Source organism: Acipenser ruthenus, chromosome 13 (assembly GCF_902713425.1).
Source record: "Acipenser ruthenus chromosome 13, fAciRut3.2 maternal haplotype, whole genome shotgun sequence".
Classification (NCBI taxonomy): Eukaryota; Metazoa; Chordata; class Actinopteri; order Acipenseriformes; family Acipenseridae; genus Acipenser; species Acipenser ruthenus.
The window spans coordinates 5,979,412-5,993,619 of NC_081201.1; the positions used below are offsets into that span (position 1 = coordinate 5,979,412).

The following is a 14,208-nucleotide window of genomic DNA, read 5'->3' on the forward strand; positions in this document are numbered from 1 at the left end:
GGAACTAATCTTTTCAGTGTTGCACTCAACTGCCTGTTCACAAGTGTGTTTCCGTTACCGGCGTCTTTCCTTTTTGGGGGTACGTGTTTGAGTTGCATTGTGGGTGTAGGTAGTAGTTTCCCAGATTCGCTGCAACACTAAGAGGTTATATTGTACATTCCTCCGTGAAGCGCACGCCGAGAGGACCCATTTTCATAAATTCTGCCGCCTTTTTGAAATACAGCCGAATCATGGTGAGTGTTTAACACATCATTATTGTATGAATACGAAATAAATCTGAAATTCATTTTAAAGGAAGTTTTGGAATGTCGATGCAGTCCCCTTCCCACATCATGTCGCACATTGGACGTTTTCACTAAGTTGCAGGAATGGGGCTGGGTGTTCTGTAACCCAGTCTTGTCAAAGCAAAAGCTGCATAGTGAATTAAGAAGCTATTCTAGTTAAATGTCGTGTTTTGTACTTAGCAGTATGTGCTGTACGGTACAGATAAGGAGTGTTGGACTTAAACAAGCAAAGATAGACGTACAGAGGCATGACCACGTGTTCCCTGTTGGTACACGGGGATGCATGAAATGAAATGGGAGATTTAAATGCACTGCAACACGGTTTGTTGAAGTTCTATATATTGGTTAAAATGTGAGCGTAGACACGTGGGTTTTAGTCCCTGCCCACGTGTTTTCACTGGGTTAGCTGCGTGAATGTGATAGTAACCCTAACTGCAGCACAGTCCCTTATGCTCAGTTTTAAGTCTTGTGCAGCAACAAACTTGGCTGTATGTTAATTATCCCGTTTGCTTCGTTCAGTAATTGGTGGTGGGTAGCAGTTGTACTGTGCGTGAGTGTGGACTTGGGTGTTTTAGTCTGATCTCTGCTTATACAGACGGTTGTTTTATTTTTCATTTAGACTGATGCAGAAGTTAATCCCAAGGCCTACCCACTAGCGGATGCTACGCTGACCAAAACCATATTGGACCTGGTGCAGCAAGCGTCCAACTACAAGCAGCTGAGGAAGGGGGCAAATGAAGGTGAGGCTGCATGAAAACTACCTCTTGATAATGTAAACAACCAGAAACAGGGTTGGGGTCAATTATTTTTTTATAATCGGTTCCCAATTGGAATTTATATTTTGGAGACATTTTTATTGTTCAGCTGCTTTTGTTTTGAAGACAAATTGAGTGACTTCAATTTCAGTAATTTGTTGCCACTGTGAGAAGCTCATTAACAGAATACTGTCAATTGCAATTTTGATCAATGATGTGTAGGAATTGATTAAAAAAAAAAAAAAGGCAAGGAGGAATTCTGTGAGTTTTAAAGTTGTGTATACGTTCATTGCATGTAAACACACGTGATACCTTCAACATTAGCATTGTTTTTCTTTCCTTTGTTTTTTTGAAGCCACTAAGACACTCAACAGAGGAATTGCAGAGTTCATTGTGATGGCTGCTGATGCTGAGCCCCTGGAGATCATCCTGCACCTCCCACTGCTCTGTGAAGATAAGAACGTGCCCTACGTGTTCGTGCGCTCCAAGCAGGCTCTTGGGCGTGCATGTGGGGTGTCCCGGCCCGTCATCGCTACGTCGGTGACCATTAAGGAGGGATCTCAGCTGAAGCCGCAGATTCAGTCTGTTCAGCTGGCTATTGAACGACTGCTGGTCTAATTGTGTATATATAATCTGCAGGCATAAGTGATTTGTTTAGTTACCTGGGCAAATAGTGAAAAGACTCAATTTTGTTTTAAAGGTGAAGAGAACCTTGAAGTGTTAGATGCTTTTATTTGAATTCATCCTTTTTCTTTTCCATTTTCTTTGTTCCAGTTGCCTATACAGAATGACGGAACAGGCCGATGCCTATTCCACTGTACAAATATGTATTTCTTTGCATTTTGCGTTCGCTTTCTTTAAAATTAAAAACAGAAATTGCATTTGTTATTCTTAATGGTTTCTCCATGCACTCCGGAATAAAAGGGGATCAATTATTCCACAGCAAATGCTGTGGTAAATACATTTTAAAAGGATGAGTCGACAAAGGAACACAGAGGAAGGCATTATAGTGTAAACTGATCCCCAATTCAAAGTAACTCTGAAAAATGTGTTATCATGGATGACAAGAATGGTAATCATGTGGCTTTGTTTGTAAGTGATAGTGCATTGTTTAGGTAGTTTGGATAGGATGTATATGTTTATTACTTTGTTTCTCATGTATGCTTTCTTACATGCAGTAAATGAAATATACTGGCCATGGAGGGCCCCTTTAGTGAGAATCTAATGCATGTTTTAGTCTTTGATTTGGTATTAAATAATTGTATAGACAAACAGCTGTATTGCATATTAACCTTGTAATGCTGATTTCTGTATCTTGCCTACCTCCCATTCTATATTAATATATTTTTTTCAGCCACACAAGCTATAATTTTTCTGTACATTGGTTGTTGCCAGACAGGGAACAAAATACAAAAGTGTTTTGTACAAGAAGGTTAAATGAAAACCATGGCATTATCTTGCAAGGTATTCACGTCAAGAAGCAATGGCTTCTTAATACATTTATTAAACTATTCAACACGGTTTACGCGGAAATACTGCACTCCCAAAGCCTGACTGCCACACACAGATGTGCAGTATGTATGACAGTCCACAAGCAACTTAAAAACTTTACCAACATAAGTCAGGGATGTAGTGTCAAAAAATAAAAAAATTACCAGAAGTGTTTTATGCACACCTGTGTTTGTGAAAGTCTGTGTTCACAGTACTGTACATACAATTAATTCTGGGTTGCATATCGATGTACAGCAATAAAACAAATTGGATTGATTTTTTTTGTTTCTTGGTTGAATGAGTATACATTAATTTGCGTTATTATTCTAGTATCCATGTATTATATATATATAGATATAGATAGAGATAGAGAGAGAGAGAGAGATAGATAGATAGATAGATGGATGGTTTTCAGTGAGTTACTTCTCAACCTATCAGTCACATAAACCGTAGATGGAATTATTTAATCTATGTACAACAATGGTTATTTTTAGAGGAGAGGAGCTGTATTTTGTACAGAATCAAAAGAATGTTAAGGAAGCCTAGTAAAAGTTCTTAGGAAGCAGGTGGAATCTTCAGACAATTCCATGGCAGTGCTATTGGTGCTCACTGGCATTTCCAAAACCAAGGATGCCTCATCAATACTTTACTACTGGCCTGGAATGACTCAAGACATAGAGAAATGGGTAATCTTTTTTTCATATATTTCTATTGTATCGCAGTCTTTTGTTGAAGCATTCTGGTGGAATAAAACCCTTGAATGTTATGTTTCAGGTTTCGGAATGCCCAGACTGTCAAAAAAAAAGAGAGAAGACTTCTATAAAGTACTGTATTATTTTTATTACTATGAACTGAATATACATGTGTTTGATACTACTTTTTAAATTTGAGCATTTAAGGTATTTTATATTTACCAACATATATTTATGTTTCAGGCTTCTGTAATGTTTGGAATTGATATAAAGTGTGACCCAAAAAAAATAGAACTGAAACCTGTCATCATATATTTAATGGACACTGGTAAATACACCCAATATCAATCAAACTCTTTGTGTGCAGTAAGAATACCTCTGTTAAGAAAGGGGAACAAGACTAAAAGGCTAAAATATGCACAAGAACACCGAAATTAGACTATGGAACAATGGTCAAAGGTGCTTTGGACTGTTGATGGATGGACAACGACACCTGTGCCTTCTGCCAGTTCTGTTGTCTATTCAATGCTTGTCTTTCTGTCTATTCCTTAAGGATATTATCTTCAAGTATTGCTCTTCCTTGTTAGACAGCTTTTTGGGTCTTCCAGTTCTGGGTTTGTCAATTACAGATGATGTTTCTCTGTACTTGTTTTATGCTTCGGATACCACACCCTGAATATCAAGTGATGCGAGCTATTTCACTCAATGTTTTTCAATGTCAAGGTTGTTATAATAGTAGCAAACACTAGTGTGGGCTTTGAGCAAATTGTTGATGCTCATAATGCATCAGAGTAGAAAAATGCAACATATCTAAGACCTTTGTACAGCAGTGTGTGCATAGCATGTCCCCCAATACCATATACTAGTGATTCATGCAATATTTCTACAGTAAATACAGTACCAGTGTTGTTCAAACTGTAAACAACTTCTCAGTCTAACTTCTGTTTCTGTCTCTCCCTTTTGATTCAGTATCTGAACTGAAAAAAAAGCTGCGCAGGCACTTTATAACACGGACATCTTATTCAGCATTCGTTTTACAACTAAATAAATATTAGGCCTCTATTACGTGGTTATCTTTCCGAATGTATTTACTTTTTTTTGCTGTGAGAGGAGCTGTTGCTTTCTCTGGGAGATGAGACGCTTCAGCCCCGCTCCGGCAGCCGAACCTGTGGCGAGCCCATTCCCTCTTCCCCTCTCCCGACCCGCTCTCCTTCTCGCACTTTGCTTGACTGTCGCTTCGAATTGAACTCCTGACCGCCGTTTAGCCAGGATATTTACATTTTAATGACTGCTCATTAAAATTATCCACCAGTGGAAATGTTACTTTTTTTCAAACTAAACAGGTAAACAGTCGGCTTTCATATCTCGAAACAAAATTGTGTAAGAGGTAGGACAAACGCTAGCACTTGAAACGGATAGGCGTTCACAAAGCCCTGGTTACTGGAGCTGTGATCGAGCCACTTAAATTACGCTTAAAGAAAAATGGTTACAGATACATTTTTTAGAATACGGGTTAACTTTGTATTGGTCAATGATCAAGAAGTCAGAGAAGTTTAATCATAAAACAATTTAAAACAAATGTTGTAACAGACTCCGTTGTTTTGTATGCACGCGTTCTTTGTTTGTTAAGTGACACCAATCCACGCGAAAAGTAGATGAAAATGCAAGTTTTATTTTCACAGACGGAGGCTTCACAATAATATTTTGTAATACAAAATGAGGAATCAGAAAGGTACACTTTCAGTTGAGTTGGGCTTCAATTTACAGGATAACCGTTTTCCTTAGCCAGGGTATCGATTGCGAGAGGCACAGCAAAAAGTCCCACTAACTCCGGTCCGAGTCACTAATATAAACTTTGAATTCCCGAAGCCAATTATGAACACAACAACCACCGTGTTGTAAAGATCCCGCTTATCTGGCAGTTCTCTCTAAGTAAAAGATACATCTCTTTTAAATATTTTATGCCTCTCCAGAACTTCTCTCCCGCGCTCGTTACCCGGGTTTAACAACATAAATTGTATGATTTTTATGCAAAATAACTCTCCCAAAGTCTTCCTTCAGGTTCGCATTTTCTAGTGTTAACGGCTGTGTTCCTTTGGCTTAGAAATAACACATACAAATAATCATTTTCTCAAGAAAGTTAACACTTTACAACGTTAAACCAAGTGCATTTTAATGTACCTGAAAACCCTCAATTGTCTGTAATAAAAGGAAAACAGAACTTTATGTTATTTGAACAATATAAGCAATTTTATGCAACAATTGTCAACTTTTCCATACTACATAACACACTCAGGAACTTGTTTCACTTACGCCCTCTAGTGCAATTTTGTAACCACTGCATTAGCTGTATTTGTTAGTACCCACTGGATTTTGTCACAGTATTGTATACTACAGAACATGCAAATTGGCATTGATTTAAACACGCCTTTCTAAGAAATAGCACAACAAGGATTAATTAGTAGACTTTGTAAAAAGGGCAGCAGTGTGGAGTAGTGGTTAGGGCTCTGGACTCTTGACCGGTGGGTTCAATCCCAGATGGGGGACACTGCTGCTGTTCCTTGAGCAAGGTACTTTATTGCTCCAGTAAAAACCCAACTGTATAAATGGGGAATTGTATGTAAAAATAATGTGGTATCTTGTAACAGTTGTAAGTCGCCCTGGATAAGGGTGTCTGCTAAGAAATAAATCATAAAATAGACAATAACAGTTTTTAGTAATTGGAAAGCGTTAACCTCACCCCCCACCACCATTTTGGAACCAAATACCGCCTCTGTATAAAAGGTTATTTCTTGATAAACGAAACTCAGAAGAGCCATGAGTTTTGTTTTACTCCATAACGAAACTCCAGTAAACAATCCGACAAATGATTAACCAAAACTGGACACGCCTCATCTTAAAGCAATGGAATCAAATAGTATTATTAGACTACAAAGATTCAAAAAATCAAATACTAGGAAATATTATCTGCTGATAATGTTACCTGATACTGTAGGTGTGTTGCGCGCCCCTCAATAATAATAGTGCACAGGCCATTACATTCAGGATAATATGAGTCAATTCAATTTCCATTTTATTTATTTATATAGCTCCTTTCATACCACAGTATTTTACATGTCAATTAAAACAGAAGTGTGTAATATCAATAAATAATAATAATAATAATAATAATAATAATAATAATAATAATAATAATAAAACAGTTGAAGAAATCACTGGTATCTAGAAGACGCTGGGTTCATTGTCTTAGCACTATACCTGCCCTTTTTCTTTTTAACTTTCACTTGCTGGGTTTCGCTAGGTAGACTATAAAAGCCCTAGGTAATATTCTTCTGCACGCAATCAGCTAGAGAGACCCAGGCGAGTCACTGTGTCGTGTTAGCTTTTAGTTTGAAAGTTCAGAAAAGAACAAGGTGAGAATGTCTTTATAACAGCTCTGTTTCTTGTGCTAATATGGTTATTTGAAGCTAAGGGTATTTTGTATTTTGTGTTAAATAATTATATATATATAACAGACAATGGTTTTCCCTCATTAAGATTGAAATTACACCCTTTTTACTCTTGCTAAAGATAATTGTTTTTTCATCAAACACAAAAATTGCAGAGATTGCATGTTGCACAGTTTTCATAACTTTCAAAGATTAACTGCAAAATGATTTTAATTCTGAAATAATGTAAATGTTATTGCTGTTTTAATGGCGTCTTCTGTAATTCAACTTAATTATAAAATGTGTTATTTTCATTACACTCGTCGTGCTATCCTTCGCTTTTATCTTTAATGTTCGTCTGTTTTATTACATTTGTCGTGTATCGTTTTTTCTCTTTCAGATTGTCAATAATACAAATTGAAAAATGAGTTCAACATTATCTGTGATTAATTCACAATATCACCGCAGCTTTGATATAAATGGTTATAAACCTCTTGAAAAGGGTACCTTTTCATTGGAGTTTGACAGAGAGAAACAAACAGGACGCAAGTTTTCTGATTCCACGAAGCTGAGGTACCTAGTTAAATCAAGTGAGAGGCCTAACTTCGATTTGAGAGAAGGGTATCCGGACAGATACATCAAAATGGACCGCAGCATGAAGGAAGGGCTGAGTCATATGCTGGAGTGGATTCTAAAGGAGAACTATGTTCTTCAACCTGGGTAAGGCAGTATCCTCTCGTCTTGACTTTAAAGCTATGCGTAGATTTTCATTATCATTATATTTATTTATTTATTTATTTATTTATTTATTTATTTATTTATGTATTTATTTATTTTACACATTAGCACATTTGTCGGGCGACGAGGGTACCTCACAAAGATCCTCACCACTCCCTATGAGAACAATGAGGGCTGGCTGTTGGCAGTGAGCCTGTTTAACGGGACATATTACTTCAGAGAGATGGAGACTGAAGCAGCCAGGAGGTTCAAGGAGACCCGCAATGCCAGACTTGAAGAGATGACGTACTGGGGGTACAAGTTTGAACACTACATGTGCACAGGTAAACTGGTGTATAGCCGTTCGTTACCAGTTTAAAAAGAAGTACACATGTTAACATTATTATGTCCACGTTGTACCTGGAGGTAACACATTTTTAATTGTATTTTATTGTTTTGTTATTTGGAAATGTGGTTGATATTGTAGCGATCTTGGTTCCCGCAGGCAGGCGCATCACACAGGGCGAGGCAATCCACACACAGGCGGATGGCAGGCGCGAACCCGGGACCCCTCGCACTAAAGCATAGCGCCAATACCGTAGAAAAGAGCCGGCCCTCCACCTGTGTGTGGATTGCCCCGCTCTGTGTGATGCGCCTGCCTGCGTTAACGGAGATCGCTACAATACTAATGTGTTCTTTGTATTGTTTAGTGAAATACCGTTTCTTTATCGGAGAAAATACTCTTTCTTTTGGATTTCAAGTCCCTGTTAACCTCTGTTGTAATGCACTGTCGATTTAAAACTTTAAAACCAACTTCTGTACTGTACGGAACTCTGTGCTTTTTAGGCAGTGCAACCCCCATCGATTGAGACTGCCAGGTTGTGTTTTTATTTGGAACTTCCACCTAAGTAATCAATATTGTGTCCCATTTTTTTTTTATCTCTGGCAGTAAATGTGCCCGTGATCATATTAGTGTAGTGTGGTTTTTCATTCAGTTTTTGATTATTACAGCACAACAAATATTATTTTATTTCATTGTGGTATTATTTATGCACTGGGTTTGTTTGTTTGCTTGTTGTTCTTACTTTGTGTATTCTTTTTTATTTATGTAGGATTAACGTAGCGCTCCTTCTACTATTGACGCTGGAAATATTTGAAAGTCATTAACCTCCTTGTGCTCAGTTCTTCAGATGAGACGTAAAACCGAGGTCCTATTGTGACTCTGCTTTAGCAGTTTTTGATGCATAGTCTACTATCTAGTCACTTTGGATAAAAGCGCTTGCTAAATGTTTAATTAATACAATACAATCTTTGTTATTTCTTTCAGATGAACCCAATGGCAAACCAAACACCAAAGGGGTAGTGAACAGCAATGAGGGTTACTACACTGTTGTGGAGTCCAAGATCAATGAACACACGCTGTTATTTTCCGGGGAGGTTGATTGTAAAAATGAAACCCCACTCTACCAGACCGCTCCAAGTTATTATGTAGAGCTGAAAACAAATGCTAAGCTTGTCAACCAAAATAAGAACTATCAGTTTCGCAGGTTAGTACCAGGTTTGTAATGCCAGCCACATAGCTAGATTATAGTCCATCAATCCTTATTTTTGTGATTGGGGCACTGTTCGTCTATTACATCAATCACCCCATTAATGTTTTTAATCTTATTGCAACCATGGGTTTCAATTTCCACAAATGTGCGCATGAATCAACATAATTTTAAATACGATACACGGATATCAAAGGAATTTAAATTGTACCAAACACCTGATGCAATCCATCCAACAGGGCACTTAAAATAAGGTTTGAAGAATCTGGACGTGAACAAAGATCAGGACTGCAGTGCCTATACAGTGTTTCCTTAGATTTCCCTTTGTCCTTGATTCCAAGAAAAGGGTACATTTAACACTATTGGACAACTGTGGTGATGGGGCTATCCTAACACACAAACGTGATCATTGCAAAGTATGCTTGTCAGTAGTCCTTGTATCAGTGACTTTCCCAATGTAATGCACATTGTATGCAATGGCCCTTTTGCACTTCCAATAGGCCTGTAACTTCTTTGTTTTCTGTTTAGGTACAAACTGCTGAAGTGGTGGGCTCAGTCCTTTTTGGCTGGGGTTCCACTAATTGTTGCTGGCTTCAGAACTGAAGATGGGATCGTCAAAGAAACCAAGCCATATAAAACGTCAGAGATACCAGCGTTAGCTGCGGTACATACAAGCCTCTGGTTATTGCCTATGACCAGCATATTACCATATTAAATATGCTGGACTCTGCACTGATTACACATCTGAATCACAGATTATGAATGTGTACATTATTTATTCAATCATTTATCAGCAACAGAGTAAGATTAACATTGCAACCCTATCTTATTAGTCATGATACAAGGGCAAACACACAATTCCAAAACACAACTATTGAATGGCTTATATTCAGAAACTCCGTACAGATATTCCTGTTATGCTTTAAGAATACTAGTGCAAAACATTCAGGAGGTCTTCCTTTGCCAACTCATTATTCAATGCCCTCAAACAGAGAGCCCCACTATTTCTCGCAGACAAGATGGCTCTGTTCCTAAGATCAAGTCTTAAATTCACAGTTCAGGCTAGACCTTGTTCCTGGAATCTAAATTCAATGATGCAGAAAATGGAAACACTTTAATGAAAAGAGATATACGGCAGTGTCTTTCATTATAGCACAGAAGATTGCAGGCAAACAATTTATAAACCTGGAAACATTATTATTTCAAATCATGTTTTACTCTAACAGTAACAGATTTGATGACCTCAGTTATAATTGTCTTGGAATTGTGCTGGATCATAGATTGGTTCTATAGTATATCCCGAGTCACCACCAGTGTCCTAATGTTGTAACTGCACCTTTTTTCCTGGGGACTTACCCCTAGTTTATAATTAACGTTAACTGATTTAACATGCTTAATATTGTGTGAGGTTCAATCCACATTATCCCTTATTAATGTTAGGAACCTCTATTTTAATTACATTTTTTAAAATTGAATCTGTTTCCAAAAATAAGGCTGTATAAGTGAAGATGAACGAGGGCTATTCCACTTGTGGAGGCAAGTTAAGACTGCTATCCTTACTGGAGTGGTACAGAAATCACTGATGTATAGGACTGGTACATAACTCCATGACTGCTGTGTTCTTTGTAATGTCTTATGCACTGTTTTTTTTAAATTGATATACAAAGTAACATATTTTTAAATACAGTACTGTTTGCATTTTTCTTTTAAAGGCAGATTCTCGTTCCTGGAAACCTACCACGTGTATGGAATTCATCAATGCTTTTCTGTCCTTTATAAAGAGCGAGGTTACACAGGATGATCCCGGGTGAGACATTTTACAGCAAATACAGTACATGTTCCTGACCGTGTATTTGAATGTTTCTGTCTGCAGCATGGCCTTCTATAGCTGTAAATACTAAATGAGATCTGTCCGTATTGAGAAGTATATCACAGCATGCCTCTAGTCCATAAGATGTTGACGCCATTAAAGTCTTAACGTTATAGTACTAATGCAAGAAATGCTCATGGCATTTTTTTAATCACATTTCAAGATTCAGGTTAATGTACTAAATGCATTTTCCAATGCAGTAATAAGGAGATGCTTTTTCGTAGTCACACTTTTGTTTGCCTTTCTTTTAGGGTGGTGTATCTTTTCTCTTGGGAACCCAAAGATGATGTCTCTTACACAGTTCACAGAGATCCAAAATATACTTTCTTGCATGATTGGTATGTGGAGGGAATGACAAAGAGAGCCAGAGTTTAGGAGACAATGATCTGCAACTCTGAGACAAACATGTCCATAAATCTGCAGATATGCATCATATGCTATTGGTTTTGCTTTTTGTAATGAGATTGATAGGTAAAAATGCTAGGAAAGTTGTTTAAAAAAAAAAAAAAAAATATTGCGTGTGAAGTTTGTGTGAAATCACTGGTAGCTGTCACAAACTAGTCAGCTATTTTCAAATGCATAAGCTCTGTTTTTTACTCACTCTTATTTTGGTTAACATCGCGCTGTAGTCTGGATGAAGCATGCTCAGAAACTAAGGCACATATTGTTCTAAACTTGGAAAAATGTGCTTTTTTTTTTAAACGGCACAGAGGTTGGAGTTTCATCACTTCTTTTAGTGCAACATGACTCTGCCGGTGTTGAGCAGCAATGTCAAATTAAAAACATTTGATATGTTTAAACCTGTAACATTATAAATAAACCTAATCTAAACGGTCCTTTATTCATTTGAATAAATATTGTTAAAGATGGAAATCACATAGAATGTTCACCGAATGAATATATATATATATATATATATATATATATATATATATATATATATATATATATAGTACCAGTCAAAAGTTTGAGTACACCTGCTTGAAACCAGGTTTTTCATGATTATCTATGCTTTTAACTGTATTTTATTGTATTACTTGTATTGTAACACTTGAAATGTATTCACTTACGATTGTAAGTCGCCCTGGATAAGGGCGTCTGCTAAGAAATAAATAATAATAATAATAAACTTGTCTATAAACACTTAATATTTCATTATATGATACGTGTACTTATATAAGCTGATAATCATGAGTGAACTGCATTCCAAAATTTTATTTTTAAATGAAAATGTAAATCTTGTCAATTTCAATGAAATGATCACCCAAAGCAAGGGGATTTCAGTCTGAAGCCCAAGTCAGTTAAAAGTCTGAAATGTGTAAAACACGGTGTTAGAACACTGGCCTAAGTATAAAAGTGTCTTTGTTAGATGTTCTCCGAGTTAACTAGCATGTTACCTAATGAACCCTTTGTCACCAATTATTGTTAACAGGTGAGGGTCCATGATTACTATAAATATAGGTAGCATAGGCACAAGTTTGTCATTCCTGAATGTAAGGTAGCAGAAAATGGCAAAATACGCTCAGTTAAGCAAAGAAAAAAGACAGTCTGTAATTACTTTAAGAAATGAAGGTCAATCTTTAAGACAAATCCCAAGAACTTTGCAAGTGTCTGTAACTGCTGTGGCCAAGACCATCAAACGATTTGAAGAAACTGGCACTCATGAGGACTGAACAAGGTCAGGCAGGCCAAAGGTGACCTCAGAATCAGAGAACAAGTTCATTCTAGTCACAAGTCTGCGAAACCGGCGATTAACTGCCCCTGAAATACAAGCTCAGCTAAATGCTACTAGAAGTACAGATGTTTCAACGTGAAGCTGGCCTAACTGGAAGAATTGCTGCAAAGAAACCATTGTTAAGAGTGCAGAATAAGAGGAAGAGACTTGCCTGGGCCAAAAAACAGAAACTGGACGTTTGAGGAGTGTTTTCACAGCAACTATGTGCAATCAAATACAACTTGCAAAATCACATTCAGTTGACTTGCAATCTAGGTAAAGTACCTTGCTCAAGGGTACAGCAGCAGTGTCCCCCACTGGGGATTGAACCCACAACCCTCCGGTCAAGAGTCCAGAGCCCTATACTCCACACTGCTGCTTTGATATCAAGATTACTATCCAGCCAAATACCCAGATGCTTATAGTTGTCAACTAACTCAATGACTGTTATCTCAACAAACAAGTGGTGTTGAAATAATAGTAAGAGTTAGTTTAATAGTAACACAGTTAGGTTTAGGGGTAGAGATTATGTTTAGGGGTAGAGATTAGGTTTTGGGGTAGAGGGTAGATTTAGGGCGTTAGGAGGCTAGTAGGTACCTACTGGCCCATTCCTATAGGATGATTTTGCTTGATAACGTCGCATTGACCGATTCTAATCAGATCGGCTGGTAATTTAATCAAATCAATATAACATGACCCAATTTAAATTGGATTGCAAAAAATAAAAATTTTAAAAGTAATTGCATTGTAAAAATTCTATTTCAATATTATCGGTATTGTTTTTGTATACGTTGCGGTCGAAAAGCGATTATAAATAGGACATTCGGAGAGCTTTTGATTTGAGGTCTCTTGTGTAGATTGGCAGCCATTGCCATTATACGCTAATCCAAATTAGATATACTGGACGTTTGTATTTCCGTAAAACAATATAATGCTGTACCACCGCTTGTGGAGTCTTAAAACACATTTGAATGGTAGTGCACTGTCGACACAATGCAAATGCAGTGGGATGAAACATAGAGGGGATTTTCCAAACAAAGAAAGCTGGTTACTCTGCAGCAATAAGAACCCAACAAAATCCTACAAAATGCACCATCTCTACAGTTTTGTATCCAAAAAAAAAAAAAAAAAAGAATGTACCAGATTTTCAAAGTTAAGTATCTCATGCCAAATGCATTCTGAAAATGCTTCAGTACATTGAAGTTTTGAGCAAAGCAGCATTTTAAGGTTTAACTTGAGTGCAGAATTTAACTGGGTGTTGGAAATTATACTGAGTAAGTTTACTCAAGACTATGCTATATGTAAATAGTTATTAATAAACCCACTTACCAAATCAGGGTACTTGGTAAGTTAATGTAACTTAATTGTAGTAGAATTATGGCATTATTCAGTTAATCAGTTGCAAATTAATCAGTTGCATACTAGAATACTGGGCAGCAGTGTGGAGTAGTGGTTAGGGCTCTGGACTCTTGACCGGAGGGTTGTGGGTTCAATCCCAGGTGGGTGACACTGCTGTACCCTTGAGAAAGGTACTTTACCTAGATTGCTCCAGTAAAAACCCAACTGTATAAATGGGTAATTGTATGTAAAAATAATGTGATATCTTGTAACAATTGTAAGTCGCCCTGGATAAGGGCGTCGGCTAAGAAATTAATAATAATAGAACAAGGAGCAGGCTGCACCTGACAAGCAAGTTTTTTAATGCGC

The 14,208-nt window shown here is 37.3% G+C and overlaps 2 protein-coding genes across 3 annotated transcripts; both read left to right on the forward strand.

Annotated features, from left to right (window-relative positions):
- The first annotated feature begins 42 nt into the window (after nt 1-42).
- Nucleotides 43-2,807, forward strand: LOC117418416 (NHP2-like protein 1). Its single transcript, XM_034031433.3, has 3 exons — nt 43-233; nt 904-1,024; nt 1,395-2,807. The coding sequence occupies exons 1-3, from the start codon at nt 231-233 to the stop codon at nt 1,655-1,657; spliced, it is 387 nt and encodes a 128-aa protein (XP_033887324.1). The 5' UTR covers nt 43-230; the 3' UTR covers nt 1,658-2,807.
- Nucleotides 2,808-2,915: 108 nt separating this feature from the next.
- LOC117418415 (decapping and exoribonuclease protein-like) lies at nt 2,916-11,874 on the forward strand. 2 transcript variants are annotated; one of them, XM_034031432.3, is made up of 8 exons: nt 2,916-3,216; nt 3,305-3,354; nt 7,051-7,370; nt 7,497-7,711; nt 8,695-8,914; nt 9,446-9,581; nt 10,630-10,724; nt 11,039-11,874. In XM_034031432.3, the coding sequence occupies exons 3-8, from the start codon at nt 7,075-7,077 to the stop codon at nt 11,160-11,162; spliced, it is 1,086 nt and encodes a 361-aa protein (XP_033887323.3). In that variant the 5' UTR covers nt 2,916-3,216; nt 3,305-3,354; nt 7,051-7,074; the 3' UTR covers nt 11,163-11,874. The 2 variants fall into 2 exon arrangements, with proteins under 2 accessions (XP_033887323.3, XP_033887321.3); XM_034031430.3 differs by lacking the exons at nt 2,916-3,216; nt 3,305-3,354 and adding an exon at nt 6,442-6,635.
- The last annotated feature ends 2,334 nt before the right edge of the window (nt 11,875-14,208 follow it).